Source organism: Bos indicus x Bos taurus, chromosome 11, assembly GCF_003369695.1.
Source record: "Bos indicus x Bos taurus breed Angus x Brahman F1 hybrid chromosome 11, Bos_hybrid_MaternalHap_v2.0, whole genome shotgun sequence".
In the NCBI taxonomy this organism is placed as follows: Eukaryota; Metazoa; Chordata; class Mammalia; order Artiodactyla; family Bovidae; genus Bos; species Bos indicus x Bos taurus.
Genome location: NC_040086.1, coordinates 37,927,964 through 37,954,264, shown reverse-complemented (window position 1 = coordinate 37,954,264; position 26,301 = coordinate 37,927,964). Strand labels below are relative to the sequence as shown.

The 26,301-nt window shown below is 34.3% G+C and overlaps 1 protein-coding gene across 2 annotated transcripts in view; it reads left to right on the top strand.

Moving 5' to 3' along the window:
* PPP4R3B (protein phosphatase 4 regulatory subunit 3B) overlaps positions 1 to 26,301 on the top strand; it is a 53,163-nt gene that overhangs the window by 23,980 nt on the left and 2,882 nt on the right. The window contains exons 7-16 of one of the 2 annotated variants that reach the window (XM_027555330.1): positions 623 to 739; positions 2,014 to 2,130; positions 5,949 to 6,080; positions 7,699 to 7,801; positions 10,141 to 10,182; positions 11,937 to 12,095; positions 16,871 to 17,040; positions 18,890 to 19,029; positions 19,409 to 19,593; positions 21,023 to 21,225. In XM_027555330.1, the coding sequence (XP_027411131.1) occupies positions 623 to 739; positions 2,014 to 2,130; positions 5,949 to 6,080; positions 7,699 to 7,801; positions 10,141 to 10,182; positions 11,937 to 12,095; positions 16,871 to 17,040; positions 18,890 to 19,029; positions 19,409 to 19,593; positions 21,023 to 21,225 (1,368 nt within the window). The remainder of the gene's footprint in view (positions 1 to 622; positions 740 to 2,013; positions 2,131 to 5,948; positions 6,081 to 7,698; positions 7,802 to 10,140; positions 10,183 to 11,936; positions 12,096 to 16,870; positions 17,041 to 18,889; positions 19,030 to 19,408; positions 19,594 to 21,022; positions 21,226 to 26,301) is intronic. The other variant, XM_027555329.1, reaches the window with a different exon arrangement.

The window sequence follows — 26,301 nt, the reverse complement described above, 5'->3', positions numbered from 1 at the left end:
AGCACAGAACTACAAACTCATATATTTTTGTGGTTGTAGAAACATTATTGAGATGCTTTTTGTTTTTTTTTAAACAGGTAGGGAGAATCCTGGCAGAAACCAACACAATATTGTAAAGCACTTATCAATTAAAAATAAATAAATTTTAAAAAATGGGAGAATCCTTCTTGAATAAATGAATGATAAATAATTTGGCTCTTAGAGATGCTTTTATTTCAAATGTGTTGATAGTTAGGTTTTTGAGATATAAACCACGCTTAGGGGAAAGAGAATGGTGACTACTGTTTATCAACAGTTGACCATTTTTTTAAACTTTATAGTCAGATGCTAAAGAAATACTGAAAGAGAATTAGAGGTTTCCTGGTGTAAAGGGGTAATTTTATAAATGAAAAACGTAATATGCCATTAATAAATAACTATACCAAAGATGAATTGGCTGATTTGAAGTCAGGGTATCCTGGCTCCTCATAACCTAAAGAACATAGAAACCATGTTATAATAAATGGTAGCTGGGTTTTCAGGTCTTTGAGGTTTAATTCCACACTGGTAGTTCACATTACAGTTTGCCCCAAGGTTTCTTTTAATGTGTGTCAGCTTCTCACTATACTTTCTAACGTTACAGGTTAATTTTTTCAAGGAATTTTGTGCGTTTTCTCAGACATTACAACCTCAAAACAGAGACGCATTTTTCAAAACTCTGGCCAAGTTGGGGATTCTTCCTGCTCTTGAAATCGTAATGGTAATTATATAGCTTCATTTCATGTTTTTGAAATTGAAAATTTGTAATAGTTTTATATTGTGGATGGGAAGTAATTTATTATAGTAATGCATGCTGAATGTTTTAAGTTGTAATTCACTTGGTACTACTGCGGGCAGGAATCCCTCAGAAGAAATGGAGTAGCCATCATGGTCAACGAAAGAGTTCGAAATGCAGTACTTGGATGCAATCTCAGAAACAACAGAATGATCTCTGTTCGTTTCCAAGGCAAACCATTCATTATCACAGTAATCCAAGTCTATGCCCCAACCAGTAACGCTGAAGAAGCTGAAGTTGAATGGTTCTATGAAGACCTACAAGACCTTTTAGAACTAATACCCAAAAAAGATGTCCTTTTCATTATAGGGGACTGGAATGCAAAAGTAGGAAGTCAGGAAACACCTGGAGTAACAGGCAAATTTGGCCTTGGAGTACGGAATGAAGAAGGGCAAAGACTAATAGAGTTTTGCCAAGAAGATGCACTGGTCATAACAAGCACCCTCTTCCAACAACACAAGAGAAGACTCTACACATGGACATCACCAGATGGTCAACACCAAAATCAGATTGATTATATTCTTTGCAGCCAAAGATAGAGAAGCTCTATACAGTCAACAAAAACAAGACCAGGAGCTGACTGTGGCTCAGATCATGAACTCCTTATTGCCAAATTCAGACTGAAATTGAAGAAAGTAGGAAAAACCACTACACCATTCAGGTATGACCTAAATCAAATCCCTTATGATTATACAGTGGAAGTGAGAAATAGATTTAAGGACCTAGATCTGATAGAGTGCCTGATGAACTATGGACTGAGGTTCGTGACATTGTACAGGAGACAGGGCTCAAGACCATGGGAAAGAAATGCAAAAAAGCAAAATGGCTGTCTGGGGAGGCCTTACAAATAGCTGTGAAAAGAAGAGAAGCGAAAAGCAAAGGAGAAAAGGAAAGATATAAGCATCTGAATGCAGAGTTCCAAAGAATAGCAAGAAGAGATAAGAAAGCCTTCCTCAGCAATCAATGCAAAGAAATAGAGGAAAACAACAGAATGGGAACGACTAGAGATCTCTTCAAGAAAATTAGAGATAGCAAGGGAACATTTGAAATAAAAGCATTTAGTATTTGTAAAAGAAAATGATGAGAGGTATGTATTTTGATTCTAGTACCATGTCTAAATCCAAAAATATGTTTGCCATAGATCTGGGAGAAAAGAGGGGGTCAACATTCTCCACGTAATCTGATTCTCCTTTTATCAGGGCATGGACGATTTGCAAGTCAGGTCAGCTGCAACAGATATATTTTCTTATCTAGTAGAGTTTAGTCCATCCATGGTCCGAGAATTTGTAATGCAAGAAGCCCAACAGAGTGATGACGTAAGTAGTACTGTTTTGGTTCCATGTGAATTACCTATAGAATAATATTTGCAGACTGTTGAGAGAAAAGGGATATAACCGTAATTTTAATCTTTTATAAAGAATAATTGGATTTCTAATCAGTTGTGACTTTGGCAAGCCCAGAATATATAGCAATTGATGTGTTTATTGTTTAAAAAAAAAAAATTCAAACTAGTATTGAGATAGATTTAGTGAATCTAATGAAATGTAACTCTAAACCCTTAGGTCAAGCACTTTTCTAGTATAACTTAGAAGTTGCTCTTGCATGTTCAGATGTGTCTGTTACTTTAGTGGGGATGAACATTTAAATATGAAACCAACCACTACAAAAATGCTAAACTTTCCCCTTAAACTATTTTAAAGACAAAATGAACATACGTTCATAATGAAGTACCTTTATGTTAAATATATGTTAGTGTTAAGTAGAAAATAACTAAAATTTAATAATGTTCCTTCTTAAAGAAGGTCTAGATTCCCAATGCTAATTTGATTCTTTTATGTTTTTGTTACTGTTGAATTAATGGCTGTTTAGATTTTTGCATTCTATTTTTGTTAGATATTTCCAGTTTTTTTTAAGGCAGTTTTTAGAATCAGGACTAATGCTATTTTTCAGGTAGTAGGAAAGAAATAGAAGAAATATTTTGTATTAAGTATATTTTAAAGTTTAAATGATGCTAAATCTGACTAAAGAAATACTCAGTGTGTTAATTGATTTACCATGTCACTGTTGATATCATCTTAGTGTCATTTTTACAAAAGGTAACTTTGAAATAAACACATCTTCATCCTCAGTGATGCATGGGATTATGAGCATTCATCAGAAAATCTCTCAAACCTAGTAACTTAGAATTCTTAATTTTTAAATCTTTTATTTATGTTTTCATTAGGAATATTTCCTTGTTTACATTTAACTGATGCATGAGGCATGGGGAAGCAGTTACTCATTTTTAACATTGAAAAGTCCCTTTTTAATTTCTCTTTTTCTTGTAGTCACAGTCTCCAGTCTTTGATTTCCCTGAATTTTCTGAGGTCTAACAATTTTCCAATTTAAAATTTCTGTTTACATCAAAATAAGTTAGCCCACAAATGAAGCTAAATTATTTTTTCTTTAATTTCCAGAATTAAGAAGTCTACATGCTGAATTCTATGTTAAATTGGTGGTAACATTGAAGAAATAACTTAGCTCTGTATTCAGTGTGCAGTTAATGTTTTGATGCGCTCTCAAAATAAACGCACAACATTCAAACTTTTCTTTCTAGTACTATAGAGCAGATTTGGTTTTAGCAACATGGATTACAGGATTAAAATGTGTTAAGATACAAGGAAATGTTAACATTTTTACTATAGTCATTATATCTATGCACAGATTCTGATATTTTCTTGATCTTAGCAGAAAGTGTCAGTGCAAATCTGTCATGTAACTTTGTCATGGTTGCCACTTGACTAACAGTGACTGTATAAAGCTGTAGATGATAAAATATATCTCAGCATCTAGAAGTTAAAAAGTTTTTAAGAAACCTTGGAAGCAATGGAATAAAGTATGTTCTTTGTTTCCCAATCAGCAAATAGGGAGGCCAGCTGATTATCTGGATAAAGTTAATTCCATATGTAGATACCCAGAACTTTCCTTCTGTTTCTAATTATTTTCCTCTGTGGCTAATTATTTAAGAATTGAAAAATTCTTAAACCCACTTAAATGTACTTTAAAAACAAAAGTATGTATTTCTAAGAATACTATGACGTTGGAATGTGATAAAACCAACAGAAGTATTGTTTCTCTAAAACTTGATTTAGAAACTATTATACCAAGGCTTTGAAGCATCTTCCAGAAGCTGTAACTAATCTCACTCATGCTATTTAGATGAAGGATGGCAGACTTTTCTTAAAGGGCCAAAAGGTAAATAGGACTTGGTGGGTCCTTTAGTCTCTGTCGCAGCTACTCAACTCTTTCTCTTTAGTATGAACCATCTATAGATGGTTTGAAAATGAATAGGTGTGGCTGTGTTCCAGTAAATGTTTTATTGTAAAGCTATTTACAAAGTGAACAACCAGTCAGGTAGTTTGGTAGTTCAATGACCCCTGGCTTAGACTCCAGAATATTGCAAGTAAATAGTGGTGGCATTTGGAAGCTGGTTCTGAATTGAAGTTTCTTTTTCTGTTTTTTTTTTAATTTTATTTTATTTTTAAACTTTACATAATTGTATTAGTTTTGCCAAATATCAAAATGAATCCGCCACAGGTATACATGTGTTCCCCATCCTGAACCCTCCTCCCTCCTCCCTCTGAATTGAAGTTTCTAATTGCAAAGCTTCTCTGATAATATAAAGAGAAGTAAAACTCAGAGGTCATGGTAGTAAAGCAACATTAATGGGATAGGAGTTACTAGGCTTCTCCTAAGACTACAAATTTAAGAGAGTGTTCTCAAGAGTAAATTTTGGTGACCTAGCGCTGGAATAATGTCCCTGTGGTTACTCTTTAACAGCCTATTTTCAGATCAAGTCATAGTGTGACATCCGAAGAAGTAATTTTCCTTTTGTTTGTCTTAAATCTCCATTATTTTGCTGTAAGTTGCTTGATCATGAGTTTTCTAGTGTGATGAATGCCATTGTTGGAGAAGCAGATTAAGGAAAATTAGATTTGTTTTAACCAGAAAAGAACTATACCATGCAGTTAGAAATGCTGGCTTGAATTTTGAGAGTGGTCTGACTTAAATGACTGCTGAATTTTAGTTCCATTGGAGAAAACAGCATGGAAGAGTTAAAATAAGGCCGCTTACCTAGCTAGTTATTAGCTGTACTGCCGTTAGAGGCTTGGTCCTTTAATTTAGCTGTTCTTCCTGTTCATCAAGTTTGTTAAGAAAATGAAGCCTGTTTTACAGACAGTGAAAGTGAAAGTCACTCAGTCGTATCCAACTCTTTGCAACCCTGTGGACTGACTATACAGTCCATGGAATTCTGTAGGCCAGAATACTGGAGTGGGTAGCCTTTCCCTTCTCCAGGGTATCTTCCCAACCCAGGGATGGAACCCAGATCTTCCACATTGCAGGTGGATTCTTCACCAGCTGAGCCACAAGGGAAGCCCATTTTACAAACGACTAGCTTATAATGCTGGTAATGCTTTTAGCTCATTGATGAATGTTAAATCATTCATTATATTAGGAATTATTTGTTCATTGTCTCAGCACATTGTTACTTTGAAGTGGGTTTAGTCATGCATTATAGGTAGATTAATTTTAATTGTTTGCTGAGGTGAGTGTACTTCTGGGATAAGACCATTTTGCTATTCCATATTACTCTCCACAGCATAATCTCTAGCCACATGGTTAATGCCAGTTTTTTAGAAGTTGATTTTTACTTAGTTTGCAGAATCCAGTAATTAATACTAATAATAATACCTAACATGTATCATAGGGCTCATCTCATTTGTTACCCATCTCCCAGTGTCTTTCATTGTCTGGTGTCACCAGTTGTAGTTTCATATATTTTGTCAGTGTTTTTTTGTTGCCGAGATTGAGAATACGTTAGTGAATAAGAATTGCTGGTAAATGACTTTGCTTTCCGTTGCCTATATTGATGATATTGTAAGCTATTGTGTGCTCTGATTTTTGTTTGGTTTTGAGTGGGTTTCTTTTTACTCTAGTATGTTTATAGAACTTTGAAGACATGAGGATTAAAAAGTTTAGATAACTTCATCCATTCTTTTTTTTTTCCTTCCTGTATGATTCTGATTTTGTTCTTTCAGCTGGTGTGTTTGTCTTATATCGAAACCAGGTCTCATAGAAACCTGTTTTCTTCCAGGATATCCTTCTTATTAATGTAGTAATTGAACAAATGATCTGTGACACTGATCCTGAGCTAGGAGGTGCTGTTCAGTTAATGGGACTTCTTCGTACTCTAATTGATCCAGAGAACATGCTGGCTACAACTAATGTAAGAAATTACTCTGCAGTAGAAACATTTTGGTCTAGTCAGTTTTAGATGATTTTATTTATACTAAGTTATGTATAAATACATAAATTATATGTAAATATTTAAATTTTGAAAATTTGTACAATTTTGAAAAGCATTCAAGCATTTGTACACTCAGTATTCGAGTAGCGGTAATACTCCTCTAGCAGTTATTTTTCGGAGACGGCAATAGCACCCCACTCCAGTACTCTTGCCTGGAAAATCCCATGGACGGAGGAGCCTGGTAGGCTGCAGTCCATGGGGTCGCTAAGAGTCGGACACGACTGAGCGACTTCACTTTCTCTTTTCACTTTCATGCATTGGAGAAGAAAATGGCAACCCACTCCAGTGTTCTTGCCTGGAGAATCCCAGGGATGGGGAAGCCTGGTGGGCTGCCATCTAGGGGTCACGCAGAGTCGGACACGACTGAAGTGACTTAGCATAGCATAGCATAGCATTGCAGTTATTTTTGCAGCAAAATACAAGATTGTAATCTGCTAAAATCTTGGTAAAATGCTAGCACTTCTATTTTTGTTTCTTGGCCTCTGTATGTTAGCATCTTAAAAATTAAAACAGCAATGTGAATATAATTAACACTACTGAACTATATATAAACTTAAAAATGGGTAAGATGGTAAATTCTATATGTTTATCACAGTAAAAAAGAAACAGTATGTATCAGATTATGTTAATTGCATGGTGAAAGGAGTCATTACCAAAAAAGGACTTAAGGAAATATCACAAAATATTATTAGTGGTTATCTCAAAATGCTTGAATATTTCTCCTTTATAGAATTCCTCAAATTTAGATAAAAAGTATGTTTTCAAATCATTACAAGTTTATAGAGCCAATTATATAAAAAATAGTGGTCAAAAAACCAAAAGGCACTATTCTCCAAATTTCCAAGTAACAAATTCTTAAAGCTATTTTAAAAATATCTAAAATCTATACCATTTCTAGTGGCCTGGTAAATTAACTTTGTGTTTGTTCAAATTTGGATACGTTGTGAAATCTGGGCTTTCAGATTTTAAGCGGTTAAATTGTTCTTGCTGGTGCTAAGTCGCTTCAGTCGTGTCCGACTCTGTGCGACCCCATAGACGGCAGCCCACCAGGCTCCGCCGTCCCTGGGATTCTCCAGGCAAGAACAGTGGAGTGGGTTGCCATTTCCTTCTCCAGTGCATGAAAGTGAAAAGTGAAAGTGAAGTTGCTCAGTTGTGTCCAACTCTTTACGACCCCATAGACTGCAGCCTACCAGGCCTCTCCATCCATGGGATTTCCCAGGCAAGAGTACTGGAGTGGGTTGCCGTTGCCTTCTCCGTTGATAGATTTTTCGTTGCATTTCAAATCATACTCGTGAAGAAAATTATTTTGAATAATTTCCCCTGGAGAAACCTTTTATAATGCTTTTTTTCATCTCATATGTAATATAAAATAGGTTTGTCAGTTCTTCAGAAATAAGATTAAGGTGAATATAACTTTGTTGAGTCTTTCACAGTATCCTAAAGTAGCTCTTATTTGTGTATGACTTGCACTGCTAATTCTTGAAGATGTTCTATTATAAAGATAATAAAGTTTTTATTTTAATTCTGTATATTTCAGAAAACTGAAAAAAGTGAATTTCTAAATTTCTTCTACAACCATTGTATGCATGTCCTCACAGCACCACTTTTGACCAATACTTCAGAAGACAGACGTGAAAAGGGTAGGGCCTCTTACTTACCTGCTTATGATTTCTGTTTTAAAAGATCAAGATAAGTATTAAAGCTAACAGTCTCTTTACTTGATGCTTTTTATGACAGGGAAATTATTACTTAAAATTTTAACCTACAATACAAAATCATGGTTTTTGTAGAGAAGTGTGTACAAAATGTGGCAGAAAGTATTACACCTTGAGGAAGAGAGATGTGAACACTTAGCAAAAGAAGATTGTTCCCAGTGTTCTTAAGAGTTAATATCAGAGTAAGTGTAGAAAGTATATTGCCTACATTAGAAAATCCAAGGGAACCATCATTTTAGAGTTGGCAATACAGTAAAAAATGCTTTAATTTCAGAACATAAGGATCAGAAGTTTTAAAAGTTGGTTAAAGCAGAGAATAATAATTTTTAAAAATAAACTGAACGTTTACATGCTGACTCTTACTGATAGTTCGAATAGGGTCAAGTCCTTTTTTGTTTTTGTTTTTTTTCTTTGTGTGTGTGTGTGTGTGTGCATGCGCGTGTGTGTTAGTCGCTCAATCGTGTCCAGCTCTTTGTTACCCCACAGACTGTAGTCCACCAGGTTTCTCTGTCCATGGGATTCTCCAGGCAAGAATACTGGAGTGGATTGCCATTCCCTTCTCCAGAGGAACTTCCCAACCCAGGGATCGAACTCTGGGCTCCTGTATTGCAGGCAGATTCTTTACCATTTACCTGGTAAAACTTTACCAGGAAAGTTTTTTTTTGTATATGGGTTTTCTTTAATTGTGGTGGCTCAGACAGTAAAGAATCTGCCTGCAATGCAGGAGAACTGGGTTCAGTCCCTAGGTTGGGAAGATCCCCTGGAGAAAGGAGTGGCTACCTATTCCAGTATTCTTGCTTGGAGAATTCTGTGGACAGAGGAGCCTGGCAGGCTACAGTCCATGGGGTTGCAAAGAGTTAGACACGACTGAGCAACTAACATTGTCACTTTCACTTTCTTTTTTTAAATTGTATTTCCATATTGCATTCTTACATAAACAGCACCATAATTTATCAGCTATGATTTCTGGTTTATTAAAGTGGAGTAAAAACCGAAACATATTTTTTAAGCAATCTGAGTGTAGAATTCTGCTGTGGTTTTAAGTACTTTACCTTTAAGTGTTTAAGTATTCATAATTTTGTGCAACTAAGTTGAGTTCTGCTGTATTTAACTTAGCCATAGGTATTACAGTTCTGTGACATTTAATTAATCTGCAGTATTTAAATTATGTGGTCATGTGCCAAATATAACTAGCTAAAGAACTGACTCTTGGAGAAGTATACAGCTCAACTGGTGAAGTGAGAAATGTTGGGGGGCATAAGCTCAGAAAATGATGGTCTATCTGTTAAATCAGTTAAGAGGAAGTCAATTAAAATGTTTGTTAAACTAATAAAAATTGTATACCCTAGATAATACTATCAGCTCCATTTTTTAATTTATATCTTAGGAAGCATTTATGCATATGCATGACAGATATAAGAATGTCCTTGCATTGTTCACTGTAGGAAATGAAAATGTAGTATATTTGTACGGTGGAGTACTAATTAGCAGTCAAAATAATTGAATTTTGATCTGTCAACTGATTAGTTCTCCAAAATATAAAATTGAATGGATAAAAAAAGCATGTCACATGTTTTCTTTCAGAAAGTTTCCATTTATATAAATTAAATGCATTTTTAGCTTTCATTTTTAAGTAAAACGTTTCCAGCATACAGAAATATTTAGATAATAGCATCACAGATATATATTTCCCATTGCTTTGTCAGTACTGACTTGTGCTTTTTCAGTTTTTAAAAAATAAATTATACATAGTTTCTTATGCATGCTCATTTTACCCCATCCCCATCCTTCAAGAAATGCTAAATTTGGAGTTTTTCACCCCTGTTTTTTATATTACTGTGACATGTATAATGTGGTGTTATTTTTCACAGTAACTTATTTCTAGCTTTCTGTTGTTACAGACAATGCTCTGGTATACATTATTATGTTTCCTTCCATAAATATGCTCTAAGATGTGAACCTAGGAATCGAAACTTTTAGTATTCTTAATTTGTTTTAATTCAAAGCATAAGTGACTAATTGTTAAAATCTGTGTTGTGTTATCAGAATATTTGATACCATCTTTTAATAATTGTTCATCTGCACCCAAGCCTCTAAAAAAATTGCAGATAGAGGTATAATATTTGACTGAAGCTCCTAATTCTTAATGGTTATTTTGCTGGTAAAATGGGGTTATGATCAAAGATGTGCTTTGTATGTTGTAAAGTGCTAAGGAAGTGTGAGGTATTATTACTAAAGTCACTGATTTTAATTTTTTTTATTAGATAATGTAGTTGGATCTAACAAAAGCAGCACGATTTGCCCTGGTAAGTATAAATTCTTATTTTATGAACTAATGCAAATTGTAAGTTTTTTCCTATTCAGAATATAATGTACTTACAGAAAACTAGGAAAGGTTTGTTTTCACCCAAAAAATCCAAAACTAGGTTTTTAAAAGAAAAAAAATTCAACTCTAATATCAAAGACGGAAAATCCATTTGAAACTTTGTTGGTTTTTTTTCCTGTAAATTTAGAGCTTATGCCCTGCATTTTTTTTTTTTTAGAAGATTGAGTTGAGGATTAGTTCCTTCTTATTTTTTAAATAAATAAACTAAGGCAAATCAGTTAGGAAGTAGTCTTCATAACAGTCTTTCATACATAGATGTCTCATGAATCTGAGTATAAGCACTGTTATTTCTACTTGGAACATATGTATCAGGTATTGACCTGGTAATATGGAAAATATGCTGTGTGTACCTAAGCATCCTGTCTTTTCTACAAGGCTCATCAGAGTTCTAGGGAAGCCAGTTTCAAATAAGGAAGCAATTCAGAGATTGAATTATTAGATACATAGTGAGTGATTTCACGTCCTAATTTGGGAAAGTGAAAATAAGACATTTAATTTGTTGAAAAATCTTTTGTAAATAAAATTTGGGAATTGAGAAATTAAAGAGAATTGTTTTTTTTTTTTTTTAAACTTTACATAATTGTATTAGTTTTGCCAAATATCAAAATGAATCCGCCACAGGTATACATGTGTTCCCCATCCTGAACCCTCCTCCCTCCTCCCTCCCAAGAGAATTGTTTTTAATGGTAAGAAACTAGTTCAAATATTGGCTGTGGTATTGGCTGTTATACTAATTAGTCTGGAGCAGGTAAAACTCTTTTTAGATTTATAGTAGAAAAGATCTTTGAGTATCAGAATTGTATTTTCTGTACTTGATGGTCATTCTTTTATTAAAAAGAATGCTGAAATTTCTTCCTGATAATATCATGTGATGTTCCACAAAATATTTATGTGAAAAATAAAATAGTTGGACTAGATGATGTCAGTTTTTTTTCCTATTCTCTAAGGCTTTGATTCAATAATTTCTTCACAGCTTAATGTTTTCTTGCTTAAAATATTTATAGTAGGTATGGATAATTATCTGTATATTCAGTCTTGATATTCTAGAAGCAATTGTAAATCATTCCATGAGTATGTAAACAAAAGACTCTTGAGGAAGAAAAAACTGGAATATTTTAGTAGGCCTTTCATTGATATCATGATTTGATGTTAAAAAGATTATTGTCTTAAAATCTTGATATAATATTTTCCACTTGATATTCAAACCGCCAGAAATGTCCTTTTCTTAAAGATGTCTTTAAAGAAAGCATATTAATTTTTCTTGAGAAATTTGTGTTGTACCACTTTAGGCAAAAAGTTTAAGATATTTCCTCTTTACTATGGGGTAGATCCTTTTATAGATCCATTAATGTTAATAATGATAGCACATATTACAAAGTCATTACTAAGAAAATCTCAGTGCAATGAAGGTCTTATTATCATGTTTGTAGATTATTATGTAACATACTTAAGTATTTTATATTAGAGCCTTAGAAAGTATTTGGTAGGTAAAACTACTAATACTTCTGGAGAGTCTACCTAATGAAAGAATAAAAATCTGGACCTTCTTTAATTGATACAAAAATTAGGAGAAAACAGTTTTACTTTTCTTCTAAAATAAAGGATTTATACTTAGTATTCTCTTTGTCTAGATGTGTTGCAGTGTGTATTTTCATAGAATGATTTTCTTTGCAGATAATTATCAAACAGCACAGCTGCTTGCCTTAATTTTAGAACTACTCACATTTTGTGTGGAACATCACACGTATCACATAAAAAACTATATTATGAACAAGGACTTGCTAAGAAGAGTCTTGGTCTTGATGAATTCAAAGCACACTTTTCTGGCCTTGTGTAAGTAACAGTTTTAATGAACATTCTTGTAAAATGTCTTATGGAACAACATTTTTAATAGTTTTATTTAATATTTATTTAATAGTCTTTTATTTAAAGGACAAGAGGAATAGGTCATAGTGCTTCTCCCACCTACATATTGCTCACATTTAGATTCAGTTGTGATATAATACCATGTGCAATGATGTCACTAACAGAACCTCTCCTGCCATCTTTTACATCTGTTTCATCAAACTGTCATTTAGTAGTGACTCTTATTTTTGAGATATGGGCCTTGATATGTATTTGTGTAACTCAGGTTTTTTAAACTTGTAAAATTAAGTTATGGGTAGCCCTTAAGTAGACCTTTTGGACCAATAAAAATCAAACTTTAATGCTGATGTTTGCTCAAATGTGGATTTTTGGTACACTCCTTCTTTTCTTTCTCATAATTTCACCTGCAGATAGAGGTAAAGAAACCTTCTCTTTCAAAATAAGAGCTTTGTGGATTTTTTTCTGAGCATGAAAATCATAGTTAAACATGAAAATCATAGTTAAAATGTAAACATTTAATGTATAGAGAAGAGGTTAATCTCCCTACTACAACCTTAATTTTTAAGGCCTTAATAAAGCCAGTGTTAACTGCCTGCACTACTTCTTTACCATTCCTTTTTCCATACCTGTGCAAATTTACATAAACATTCACACATGTATAGGTTTTCATGTTTTATTTTTATAGAAACATGATCATGCTAACACACATCTCAGCCCCTTCATGTTACTCTAGCTCACTGGATATCAGTTCAGTTCAGTCGCTCAGTTGTGTCCGGATCTTTGCGACCCCACGAATCGCAGCACACCAGGCCTCCCTGTCCATCACCAACTCCTGGAGTTCACTCAGACTCACGTCCTTAAAGCTCAACATTCAGAAAACGAAGATCATGGCATCTGGTCCCATCACTTCATGGGAAATAGATGGGGAAACGGTGGAAACAGTGTCAGACTTTATTTTTGGGGGGCTCCAAAATCACTGCAGATGGTGACTGCAGCCATGAAATTAAAAGACACTTATTCCTTGGAAGAAAAGTTACGACCAACCTAGATAGCATATTTGGAGAAGGCAATGGCACCCCACTCCAGTACTCTTGCCTGGAAAATCCCATGGATGGAGGAGCCTGGTAGGCTGCAGTCCATGCTAAGGGTCGGACACGACTAAGCGACTTCACTTTCACTTTTCACTTTCATGCATTGGAGAAGGAAATGGCAACCCACTCCAGTGTTCTTGTCTGGAGAATCCCAGGGACAGGGGAGCCTGGTGAGCTGCCATCGGGGGTCGCACAGAGTCGGACACGACTGAAGTGACTTAGCAGCAACAGATAGCATATTGAAAAGCAGAGACATTGGATATGGCATGAACTAATATTTTTCCTAAACATAGCTGAGTAACAGTTCATAAAGTGGCTCTTCCACAACTTAGTCTACCATTCTCCGCTACATGGATTACAAAATTGTTTGGGTATTTTGCCATTCCAAATAATAATGTAGTAATTAGCCTAGTACATAAATCTTTACTGGTTTATTTCCATAGTGTAGATCCCCAGTATTGGTATTGCCAGGGCAAAAGTTACTATATTTTTAATATATCCTTCTTCAATTTTAATTTAACATAATAGCCTCCAGATTACTTTCTCAAAAGGTTGAGGCACCTGACATGAAAAATGCATTCATTGAACAGCACTCAATGTGACTGCTTTTTTAAATGTTATCCAGCTGATGATGGAAAATGTATTCTGTGTCTTAATTTGTATTTTCCTTGATACCATCTTTTCACATTTTAGTGTTTTTGTATTTTATCTGCTCTGAATTGCCTATTATCTTTTTCTTAGAGCTCTTATATATTAGAGATATTGGCAATTTATCACATTTTGGGGAACAAAATGTCCCGTCTCATTTGTCTTTACCTTGACTTGTGGCATTGTTTTCCATATAATTGCTATAAAATTCTTTATGATGACAAATATGTCTGTATGGGTTTTTTTGTCTTGCTTAAAGTCTTCTATGTCCTGCTACTGGTGCTGCTGCTAAGTCACTTCAGTCGTGTCCAACTCTGTGCGACCCCATAGACGGCAGCCCACCAGGCTCCCCCGTCCCTGGGATTCTCCAGGCAAGAACACTGGAGTGGGTTGCCATTTCCTTCTCCAATGCATGAGAGTGAAAAGTGAAAGTGAAGTTGCTCAGTCGTGTCCGACCCTCAGTGACCCCATGGACTGCAGCCTTCCAGGCTCCTCCATCCATGGGATTTTCCAGGCAAAAGTACTGGAGTGGGGTGCCATTGCCTTCTCCACTTCTATGTCCTAAGTTTATACAAATATACTCCTTGATTTTCTTCTAATATGTTTGTTTTTTTCTTTTTTTTTTGCCACGCCTCTTTAGTATGTGGGATCTTAGTTCCCTGGCCAGGCAGGGATAGTCCCCTGTATTGGGAGTGTGGAGTTTTATTTTGTTTTTTAATAATTTGATTTTTTTTTTTTTGGCTGTGCTGGGTCTTCACTGTTGCAGGGGCTTTTCTCTAATTGCAGGGAGTGGCAGCTACTCTCTAGTTGCCTTGTTCAGGCTTCTCATTGCAATGGCTTCTCTTATTGTGGAACGTGGGCTCTAGGACCCGCAGACTACAGTAGTTGTGACATATGGGCTCAGAAGTTTCAGTTCCAGGGCTCTGGAGCACAGGCTCCATAGTTGTGGCACACAGGCTTAGTTGCTCCAGGGCACGTGGAATCTTCCCCATCAGGGATCAAATCAGAGTCTCCTGCACATGTGCTCAGTTGTGTCCAACTCTTTGCAACCCCTGGATGGTAGTCCACCGGGCTTCTCTATTCATGGGATTTTCCAGGCAAAAATACCGGAATGAGTTGCCATTTCCTTCTCTAGGAAATCTCTCCAATCCAGGGATCGAACCCATGTCTCCTGCCTTGAAGGCAGATCCTTTACCATCTGAGCCACCAGGGAAGCCCAGGAGTATGGAGTCTTAAGCACTAAACCACTAGGGAATTCCCCTAGCTTTTCTCTGGATGGATGACCAATTGTACTAACACCTTATAAATAAACTATATTTTCTGTACTGAATTAAAATACTTTTGATACATAATGTTACCGTATACATTTGTCTTATGTCTGAATCATCTGTCCTTTTATTTCACAAGATAAAATGAATGAGAATGTTTATTTTGTCATTATAGTATCTCTGGTATAAAGTTCTGCCTAGCACCTCTTGTGTTTTCTTTTTCATAATTTTCTTGGTTCTTAGACATTTGTTCTTCCACAGCAACTTAAAAATAACTTTATCCATTTCATCCTGATTAGAGTTACATTAAACCTTTATATTTTGAAAGAATTGATGTTCTCATGCTAGATTTTCCTGTATGGCTTTCTATAAATAGTCCTTTCTGAAATGATTGCTTATTGGTCCTATTTAAATGGATATATCATATTTGAATGAATATCCAGTATTTAAATGTTTATATTGCATTAAGATTTCAGTTATTATAAACATGCTGTTTTAATAGCTTTGTGTGCATGTTCATTCACCAGCAACATATGAAATTGCCTGTTTCCTCAGGTATTTGCCAGTACTTCAGTCTTTTTAATCCCGAATAAACTAGTTCTTACCCTTGTATAAAAAAGAGGTGATGTTTTAAGTCTAGCACTTCTGTCCACACCTGTTTTAAGTGTTACAGTGATCACGCATTCATACCTTATGTGGCCTATTTCTGTTTTATTTTCAGATAATATTTAGAACCTCTTTCGATAGACACAACTTCTTCTTTTAGTAACTTCCATCTGTGAACGAGGGTTTGTAATGAGACTCACTTAGAAAATCAGAAGCTTTGTGTTTTAAAGGATGTGGCTTAGTGGTATCTATAGAATAAATTAAGCTACCTAGGAGAGAGGTTATAAGTTAAAAGATAAACAAACATAAAAATAAGGGATTGAAATCAATTGTGTTTCATCAAAGTTTTAGTAATATTGCTAAATTTGTTTAGCTTTATTTAACCAGGGAAAAGACTAGTTAAAGGGAAATTTTCATTTCAATATTCTAAAATGTGAAAAGCCAAATTATACTGCTTATTTACTACTCTGTCACTCTTTTACAAATACAGTCTGATCTGCCGTAGTACAGTTTACCAAAGATTAAACAGCTTATTATAATCTAGAGGTAGTGTTGATTCACAGATGATTTTCCCAAGGCAAAGAAAACTGGAATAGCCTTCACCAGAAAAGTAAAGCAACTCCTTAGCTCTCCTGTATACAGGTAACAGGAGCACCTTTGGCTGTATTTTCAGAAAATTTAAAAGAAGCACCTACTTCCAAAGCTTCCCTGACTCCCTTCTCCCCCCTATCCCACAAAGAGTTAAGGAAGTCTTGGCTCTTGGCAGGTTGCACCATTCTTGTCCCCTTCCTAATGACAGCCCTGCTGATTCTAAGCTGCCTTCACTATATTGTCTCATGTCCACCAGCTCTGCTCTAAATAGTGCCAGCATTTGTATTGTGTGGGTTTTGTGTATTTTCTAATCTCTCTGCCTTGTAGCTCTCTGCCTACCAGTTGGCATTTTGTTAGCTCCCTACGTAAGTTTTACAAGTTTTGAGTGGTCTTAATTCTATTTTTCTCAAAACCCAATTATTTTTAATGCAGTTTTGCTTTTTACTTCAGATGAACATATACATTTCTTTATGTAGAAATACCTGTACAATAATTAACATTAGATTATCCACTTATTCCCTGTATTTTTTTTAATTAGGTGCTCTCCGTTTTATGAGGCGAATAATTGGCCTTAAAGATGAATTTTACAATCGTTACATCACGAAGGGAAATCTTTTTGAGCCAGTTGTAAATGCTCTTCTGGATAATGGAACTCGGTACAATCTATTGAATTCAGCTGTTATTGAGTTATTTGAATTTATAAGAGTGGTAAGTTTATATTAAAAGATTCTTAGTAAAAATATATGTTTAGTGATGTTAATATTTTATATTATGAAATTCATCATAGTATTTTAAATCATGTTTACTCTATATTCTTCTCAGTTCCTTTTTTTTGGGGGGGGTGCGGCTAAATGGCTCGGGATGTTTAGCATATGTGGATGTTTCACTCTGGCATGCCATTCATATGATATCTGTGATCTATTGTAAGGGTAGTGATAAAAATAAATAGAAAAGTTGAAAATAATTCCCTTGGTAGACATTAATATAAGATGCATAAAAAGTAGGATGTTATGATGGAATTTTAAGTTGAAGAGACTGTTAGGTGAACTATTCCAACTGCCTTATTTTATTAATGAGGGCTTGAGACACCCAAGTGATTAGCTGACCTATTCAAATGCATTCATTTGTTTAGGAGCACAGTCAGGGCTTGAAGATAACGGTGCAGCTCAGTCTCGGGCAACAAAAGAATTGTCATAAAAGATGTAGAGAAAGCTCTATGTGAATAGCAGAGATAAGATGAAAACTGAAGAACTGGTACAGTAAATTTACCCTGTCCCACACACTGAAATGATTCCACTGGCGGACATGGCCACATGATCAGAAAGAACTTGAAAAAAGAAAATCAAAGCTAGAAATTACTTTTTTCTTGCAAGTCAAATTTGAACTGATGTCACACTATTCTCAAGTCAACATTATTTGGCAGACTTAGAGTAGTCATTTGCTATGAGTATAATTTGCAAAAAGGATGAAGAAGATAGAAGTACTAGCCTTAGAAAAAAGGGAAAATAGTTAATTAGCTCACCAACTTTCTGAACTCAGGTTCACAGCGCACTGTTCTGTGAATTAGAGATTAATTTTTATATTTTTTCCTTTAAAATTTTTGTTGAGATACAGATCAAATGAAGTGTAGGGTTCATAATGCCATCCCTATTCCTATGATTGAATTTGTTTTTCTGAAAATAATTTTGAGTGGTTGATAAATACACTTTGAATCCCAAGACTTAGCTTTTTTTCCTGCAATATATTTTTTGATTCAGATATTCAGGGGAACTAGTTGAAAGACTTAAAGTCAGATTATGGTTTATTTTTAAAGAAACCGCATGTATACTTTAGTCCTGGATCACAACCTGTTTTTAATAATGAGCCTGCTTTTCACCATGGCATCTGCATTGATCGCTTAAAATCATTAAGAATTTAGAATTTATTACTGTTGGTCTAGAGAACTGGAAATACACAGGAGGAAGTCAAGTTGTTTTATCAGATATGTGTATGTGATATAGTTGGAGGAATCTGTTTATTTTTTAGTAAGACTTACCTTGCTTTGATAGTTAAGCAAGGAGTCATTAAATAATATTTTTCAGTGTTTTTTGAAAATATAATTTCAAAATCTGCTTTCTAACTAGGTGTGCACTCTTGATCAGGCCATCTAGTCTCTCATAGGCTCAATTTTCCCTTTCTGTAAAATAGGGATAATAAAGCCTATTTCATAGAATTGTTATGAGAGTCAAGTGAAATTGTATGTGAAAGTGCTTATTTTAAGTTGTAAAGTACTATTATGTAAATGCAAAAAATAAATAGGTGATATAAAGTAAATACATTTATGTTTCAAATGTTCTATATAGTCTCCCAGAAGGGCTTCAGGGAATTGCTTCTTTTTTTCCCAAGTTTTCTTTGGAGTCCTGGCTCATGTATAAAGAAACTAGGACATTTATTTTTGGAAGGTGATTTGAAAAACCTTTTTTTCAATCAGCTTTGGAACTATAAAAGAAATTTTTTTAAGTTTTTCTTCTAGCAAGTATTGTATTATATTTGAAATATAAATTTTGTGCTTATACAGGAAGATATCAAGTCTCTAACTGCACATATAGTTGAAAACTTTTACAAAGCACTTGAATCGATTGAATATGTTCAGACATTCAAAGGATTGAAGACTAAATATGAGCAAGAAAAAGACAGACAAAATCAGAAACTGAACAGGTATTTTTTAAGTATATTACATTTATAACCTATAAAATTATGTCCAAAGCCATATGTAGTTTGATCTTACATATGAAATTTACCCAGGAATTTCCTATCATTAGAAAATACAGGGTTGTATAGGAGGGTAGGCTGTTCTCCCTGCCCTGAATCCTTTATATAAAAAATTACTGCTCCAAATCTTAACTCAAGATAAAATTTTAGGTTAGTGTACAAATATCCTTGGAGTGTTCTCTGGTTACATATTCTTTCACAACTGATTATAAGTTATACTCAGTTAAAATTATTTCATTTCCTCTTGGTTATACGTATTTATTCTCATTTAAACTGGTCAGGAATTTTAAGTCGTTACTCAATACTTGTGATATATTTCTTACAGTGTACCATCTATATTACGTAGTAACAGATTTCGCAGAGATGCAAAGGCGTTGGAAGAGGATGAAGAAATGTGGTTTAATGAAGATGATGAGGAGGAAGGAAAAACAGTTGTTGCACCAGTGGAAAAATCTAAGGCAGAAGATGATTTTCCCGATAGTTATGAAAAATTCATGGAGACTAAAAAAGGTATTAAAGTGTTGAATTTTTGATTAGCTCATTCTCTTATTTAGTATAGCAATTATATAGTTGCTTGTGAGGTTGTGATCACAGTTTATAAAGCATGAAAGGCATGCTAAATAAAAACCTTTTAAATAAAATTATCGCTTTTTTTAAATCTGATTTTTCAAAACATTTCTCATGTTTAAAATATTTTTCTTGAAACCTGCTCTTTTGTGATGCTCTTCATTTGCTATTTAGAAATTGCATTGTCTGTTTATACTTTGCCTTCTGTGAACAGTTACGGCTTTATGTTTATACTGAAGTCTCCAATAATGATAGAGATCATAGAGATCCAAAGAAACTTTCCAGTGCACTCTGTCATTTACAGCTGAGGAAACTAAGCTTAAAGAGAGAAGTACTTTGCTCTTTGAAATTTTTTAATTGTTAGTAAAACTTTCATAAAGATAAAATGTCGAGAGGGAAAGTAATAGTAAAATTTCCTGTCTTTCAAATATGCTTAACTTGTCTGTAAAACTAAGATCTTACTAGTGTTTTTCAAAAGAAGCAATCACTTTTAATTCTATGACTTGAGAAATTACCACTATTAGATAGTACCATACTGCATATATCATTTAAATGTTTCAAAAAAGTTATATCTTGAAGGGCAAAAGCACTTCCTAGGCTTTAGTAAGTTGGTGATTTTGAATGTTAGATTTTTCTTAAGGCATTTCTCATGAGTTAGTGTTTCATTAATTTCTTACTACATTTTCCTTGAAACTCTTCTTACCAGCCTCACTCATTTTCTACTCACTGCTAAGTTCTGTTTACTTCAGCCTGGGGGAGCAAATAACCTGTGAAAATGTCCTAAGAAACAGGTACCTTTTGGTAGCCAAATTCTTTTTTTTACTCATTACACCCACTGCCCTAACTATTGTCAAAAGAGGCAGTGAGGCAGTACCTGAAGTACTGCATAAGAATCATATATAAAAATAGTAGCAGCCAGATGTTAAAAGATAGTAGACACCCTTGTCATAAAGGAAACAGATAAAGGAACCTGGAATATTCAGAAAATAAATAAGCATGATCATAATCATTTTCTTTAGGCATTTTTGACTTGTGAGAGAGATTATTAGGTTTTCATGAGTATGGAAGTATAGATTTAGTGAGTGGACGATTTAGAGAGACAATTAAAAAAAAGACAGCAAGTGAGACCTTGGGAGGGTCCTAGTTAGAGCAGTGGAGAATTCCAGGGTAGGGTGGTTAATCAGTTACCTGATTCTTAAGGTCTTTTCTAACCCTGGGATTTCTAAGATGACAGCTAATGAAGACGTATCACTGTACTCATCATGCTCTGCCCACTTAGTTCTTACAAAAAAACAAAAGTTATTGTTCTTTTCAGATGCTTTGACTTAGCAGTATTTACCAACAAAGATTCAAATATTTATGTTTGCTTTAGCAAAGGAAAGTGAAGATAAGGAAAACCTTCCAAAAAGGACATCTTCTGGTGGCTTCAAATTTACTTTCTCCCACTCCACCAGTGCTGCTAATGGAGCAAACAGTACAAACAGCAAATCTGTAGTGGCTCAGACACCACCAGCAAGTTCTAATGGATCCTCTTCCAAAACTACAAACTTGGCCACATCCGTAACAGCCACCAAGGTATGTGAAACTGCTCTACACACAAACAAACTTTGCTGTTTTCATCTTTAAAATTATTTCATGTTACCTGAAGAAAAATTGGAATAAAAATAATTTCAAAGAAGAAAAAAAGTTGCACACATTGTCATAAGAAAATGACTGTTAACATCTGACTGTTCTTTAGGTGTGTGGGTTTATCTGACACAGTTGTGGTCTTTGTATAAATACACACAGTTTTGTATCCTGCTTTTATTTGTTATAAAAATTTTTCTATGTTATTAAAACATTGTTGATGACTAGAATTTCATTTTATTTAGCTGTATCATAGTATTTGTAAGCATCCCCTCCCCCCACCAGTACTTGGGAGGACATAAGTCGATTCTGGTATTTCACTGACTACTGCTGCTATTGCATTTTAAATTATTTTCTTGGATAAATGAGTAAAAATGTTTTTGAACATATTGTCAAATTCCTCTCCAGAAAGACTATACCAGTTAGTTACCATAAGCATTGTATGAGTATGCTTGGCTCACTGCCACTTTGGCAGTGTTATTTTAATGATTTTTAATATTTATTATTCAGTAGCAGAAACAGTATTAATATATATATCATTCCCCAGTTGTGTCTTTTGTTACCAGTACAGTTGAATATTAGCCTTTTTGATTTGCTCTTGTTAATTGTCTCTTCATAGTCTTGCCTTTTTTAAATTGGTTTGTTATTTTAGTGAGTGAGTCTTTAAGAATATTATTAATAACCTTTTTGTCATTCACAGAGCAAATGTATTTCCCAATGGTTACCTTTTTTATGTAAAATAGTTTAAATTGTATATAAAATGTTTTTATTTCCTTTATGTTATCATTATATGTAAAAATATACTTTTCCCCAAAAAGGAGTGGCTTAAAAATAAAAAGGCATATAAATATAGGACAACTTTAGTATAAGGGTAGAAGGACAAGAGAAGGCCATAGTCAAAAACCTAACTGAAGTCAAGCTCGTTTTAAACACAAAATACAAGTCTGAGTTTTTTTGTTTTTTTTTTTTTTTACAAAAATGTAGAATCTTAAGTATTTGTAGCAAGGTGGGTTCTTGACTAAATGTCACAGAAATCGCATTTTCAATGGGATTCTTCTGTTTTGTAAAACACAGTTTATGTTAGGGAATAAGAACTTTTAAGTTTTCATTTTTTTGATAGGACAATTTAGTGTATTATTGTGACACTATATTAAGAATATTATATTGTTTGGATTCAGATCTTGACTCTGCCTCTTTTTATCTGTTAAATCTCTCCAGGCTTTAGTTTTCTCATTTTAAAGAGGAATAAATCAGTACCTCCTTTATCAGTTTGTAGTGAAGATTAAATTATTTAATAGATGTAAAGAGCTTAGAACACTATTTGGCACAACTCAATATATACTAGCTTTTTTTCTTTAAGTCAAAGTAATACATGTACTTGCTTTTAAAAGGCAAATAGTATTAAAATTATTGAGGAAAAAACAGTCCTCTTTTCCTCTCCACAGAGAAAGCTTGGATATCTTCTATTAATACCTGTTTCTTTTATTTCTAAACAGTGTGCTAATACTGCCATATTATTTTACCACTCCTTACCACATCCTCACCCTTATTATTCTCTGTATCACAATTTTTGGTTAAAACAATATTTGATAATCTTATAGCTATAACAATGTAAATATTTTTATTAATTTTTTTCCTGCTCTTTTCTATAGTGTATTTTGCTTTGTAACTTTTTTAAATAATTGCCACCATTTTTTCATTCGTTGCAACAGTTATGTGCCTCTTACTCATTCTTTCAGTACCTCTCAAGTTAGTTTCCACATAGTCTCTTCCTTGGAGATGTCTCTCTTGAAGACTCCCATCTTGTCCCAGCCTGAATTGGTTGCTATCTAGACTTGCTGCACAGCTGTTGTCTTAAGGCTGCCTCTGCCATCACCCTAATACTTACTTTGCCTTTCTTTTTTTCTTACATTGACTGTTTCCTGGATCTCAAGTCTCTGTTCTCTTTCTTGATTTTCCATTTCATTTATTGGAGCGTACCCTCTCTGTTTCCTGAGAAAAGGATTCCATGAGAGATAAAAGTATAAGACCTGGCATGTAGGAAGATGTCATTATTGTATCCCCATACTTGATTGACAGTTTAACTGAATGTAGAAGGAACCAAATTAGAAGTAATTTTCTTCCAAAAATTTGAAGTTATTGCTGCCAAGAAATCCAGAGACATTCTTATTCCTAATTCTTCGTGTGTGAATTTAATTTGTCTTTCTTGGAAGCATTTGGGGTTTTATCCCTGTATTCTGAAACTTAAAAAATGAAATACTTTGGGCTTTCTCAGTTAAAAGTCATGACCTTTAGTTTTGGGACACTTTATATTCTTTCACTATAGCTTTTTGTTTGGATATTGTGCCTTGTTAATTTATCTTATAATTTTTCTCTCCATTTACTCATTTTTTTAATGGTTCTATTCTTTGGGTTGTCTCCCTGAGTTTTCAGTTTATTATCCTTCCAGATAATTTTTTATTTATGAACAAGCAAAATCAAGGCCAAGCACAAATGCTTATTTTAGCCTTATGACACTAATAGCAGATTGCCAAATACATTTGATCTACATTTTTAGGGGGAACAGGTAGAAAAATAGTAATTGTTCTTAGAAAACAAACTAATTGTTCAGTCACTCAAGACTATCACAAAAATTTGATATTGAGCAAGATAGGAGCTCACAGAGTAAAGCAGTAGTTATATTGGCTCTCAACCTTTTTTCAATAAACTGACCACATTTCTAAGTGAAGGCAAATTCTTTATCACCAATGGTCCTTTAACCATTTCACCATCATTGTTTTTCAGGTGTCCAGAAAATTGATTCAGAGATAGATAAGTTCTTTTTTAGATTGTTTTCCATTATAAGTTATTACAAGATATTGAATATACTCCCTGTGCTATACAGTAGGTCCTTGTTTGTTATCTGTTTTACATATAGTATTGTGTACATGTTAATCCCAAACTCCTCTAATTTATCCTCTCCCTCCTCCCTTTCCCCTTTGGTGATCATAATTTTCTATGTCTGTGAGTCTGTTTCTGTTTTGTAAACAAGTTCATTTGTATCGTTCTTTCTAGATTCCATGTATAAGCAATACCATGTTTGTTTTTCTGATTTCATTGCATATGACAATCTCTAGGTCTATCCATGTTGCTGCAAATGGCATTATTTCATTCTTTTTTATAGCTGATTAATATACCACTTTATCTTTTTTATCCATTCATCCATTGATGGATACTTAGGTTGCTTCCATGTCTTGCCTATTGTAAATTGTACTGCTCTGAACATTGGGGTGCAATTTGTCAGAATATATGCCCAGGAGTGAGATTACTGTATCATATGGTAACTCTGGTTTTTTAAGGAACCCCTCCGTACTGTTCTCCATAGTGGCTGCACCAATTTACATTACCACCAATACCGTAAGCGGGTTCCTTTTTCTCCACGCCCTCTCTAGCATTTATTATGTGTAGACGTTTTTTTGATGATGGCCATTCTGACCAGAGGAGGTAATACCTCATTATAGTTTTGATTTGCATTTCTCTAATAATTAACAACATTGAGCATCTTTTCATGTGCCTGTTGGCCATCTGTATGTCTTCTTTGGAGAAGTGTCTATTTAGATCTTCTGCCCAATTTTTAATAGGGTTTTTTTTTTTTTAATGTTGCCTTGAACAGTTTATTAATTTTGGATTTTAACCCCTTACTGGTCGTACATATCATTTACAAATATTTCCTCCCATTCAATAAGTTGTCTTTTCATCTTTGCTTTGCAAAAGCTTTTAAGTTTAATTAGGTCCCATTTGTCTATTTTTGCTTTGTTTTAGGAAACTGATCCAAAAAAATAATGTCATAGAGTATTCTGCCTTTGTTTTTATCTAGAAGTTTATAGTATTTGGCCTTACATTTAGGTCTTTGCTTCCCTGGTGGATCAGAGGTTAAAGCGTCTGCCTGCATTATGGGAGACCTGGGTTCAATCCCTGGGTCAGGAAGATCCCCTGGAGAAGGAAATGGCAACCCGCTCCAGTATTCTTGCCTAGAGGATCCCATGGATGGAGGAGCCTGGTGGGCTATAGTCCATGGGGTCACAAAGAGTCGGACATGACTGAGTGACTTTAGGTCTTTAATCCATTTCGAGTTTATTTTTGTATATGGTATTAGAAAACATTCTGATTTCATTTAAAACATGTATATGTAAAAGAATTTGTCCCTTTTCACCCTGGCACCTTACCCTACCTGCCCTTCACTGTGTCTGAAGTCCTGAAATGCAGAACATTTCTGGCTCCTCTTCCTTATGGTTGTTATTGGTTGGTGAGCTGGAATCTCCTGGTGGGAGATCTCATGGTGGGGGTGGGCATGCAGTAGGGGAATGAATTGTAGAATTGAGGACTCAGTTGTCTGTTTCACTGACTCCACCATTAACTATCTTTATCTTCCCTGATTTCCCTAGTATTTTAGTACTCTTTCTTTCTACTCTTTTCTGGGGTTAAGATGAATCAGTTTGCTTCCTTCTCATTTCTATATTCTCCTGAAATACTTCTTTCTTGACTTTGTTCTCCATTAAAAATGAGTTGTTTTGCCTCTCTGATTTCTTTTTCAAAAATGCCTTGACATCTTTCATCTGCTGTTTTCTCATTTCCTTTTTGGTCTTTGTTGATATATTGTCAGAAATAAAAAATTTTAAAGAGAGTATAATCCCTGGGAAAGCAATCCAACAAGGAATTTAACTTTGGTGACGTATCCGTACCATGGAATACTAGAATTTAAAAGAATGATATAGAACTTTGTGTACTAACATTGAAAGCTGGTATTTATTCAAAAACAACATTTATAGTTGTATATGAAAAGTCTGGAACCTATCAAATTCTTCACAGTATGCATCTGTGGATTTATAGTTCTTTTACTTCCAATATTTATTTTGTATCTTTATTCTTTATGCTAAACATGATTTTTAAATGTACAATGAGTTTATGGTGTGTATATGTATAGATAATAGAGATAAAATTAAAAAATTGTGTAGCTGAGTGTTTCAGACAAAATATTTATTGATC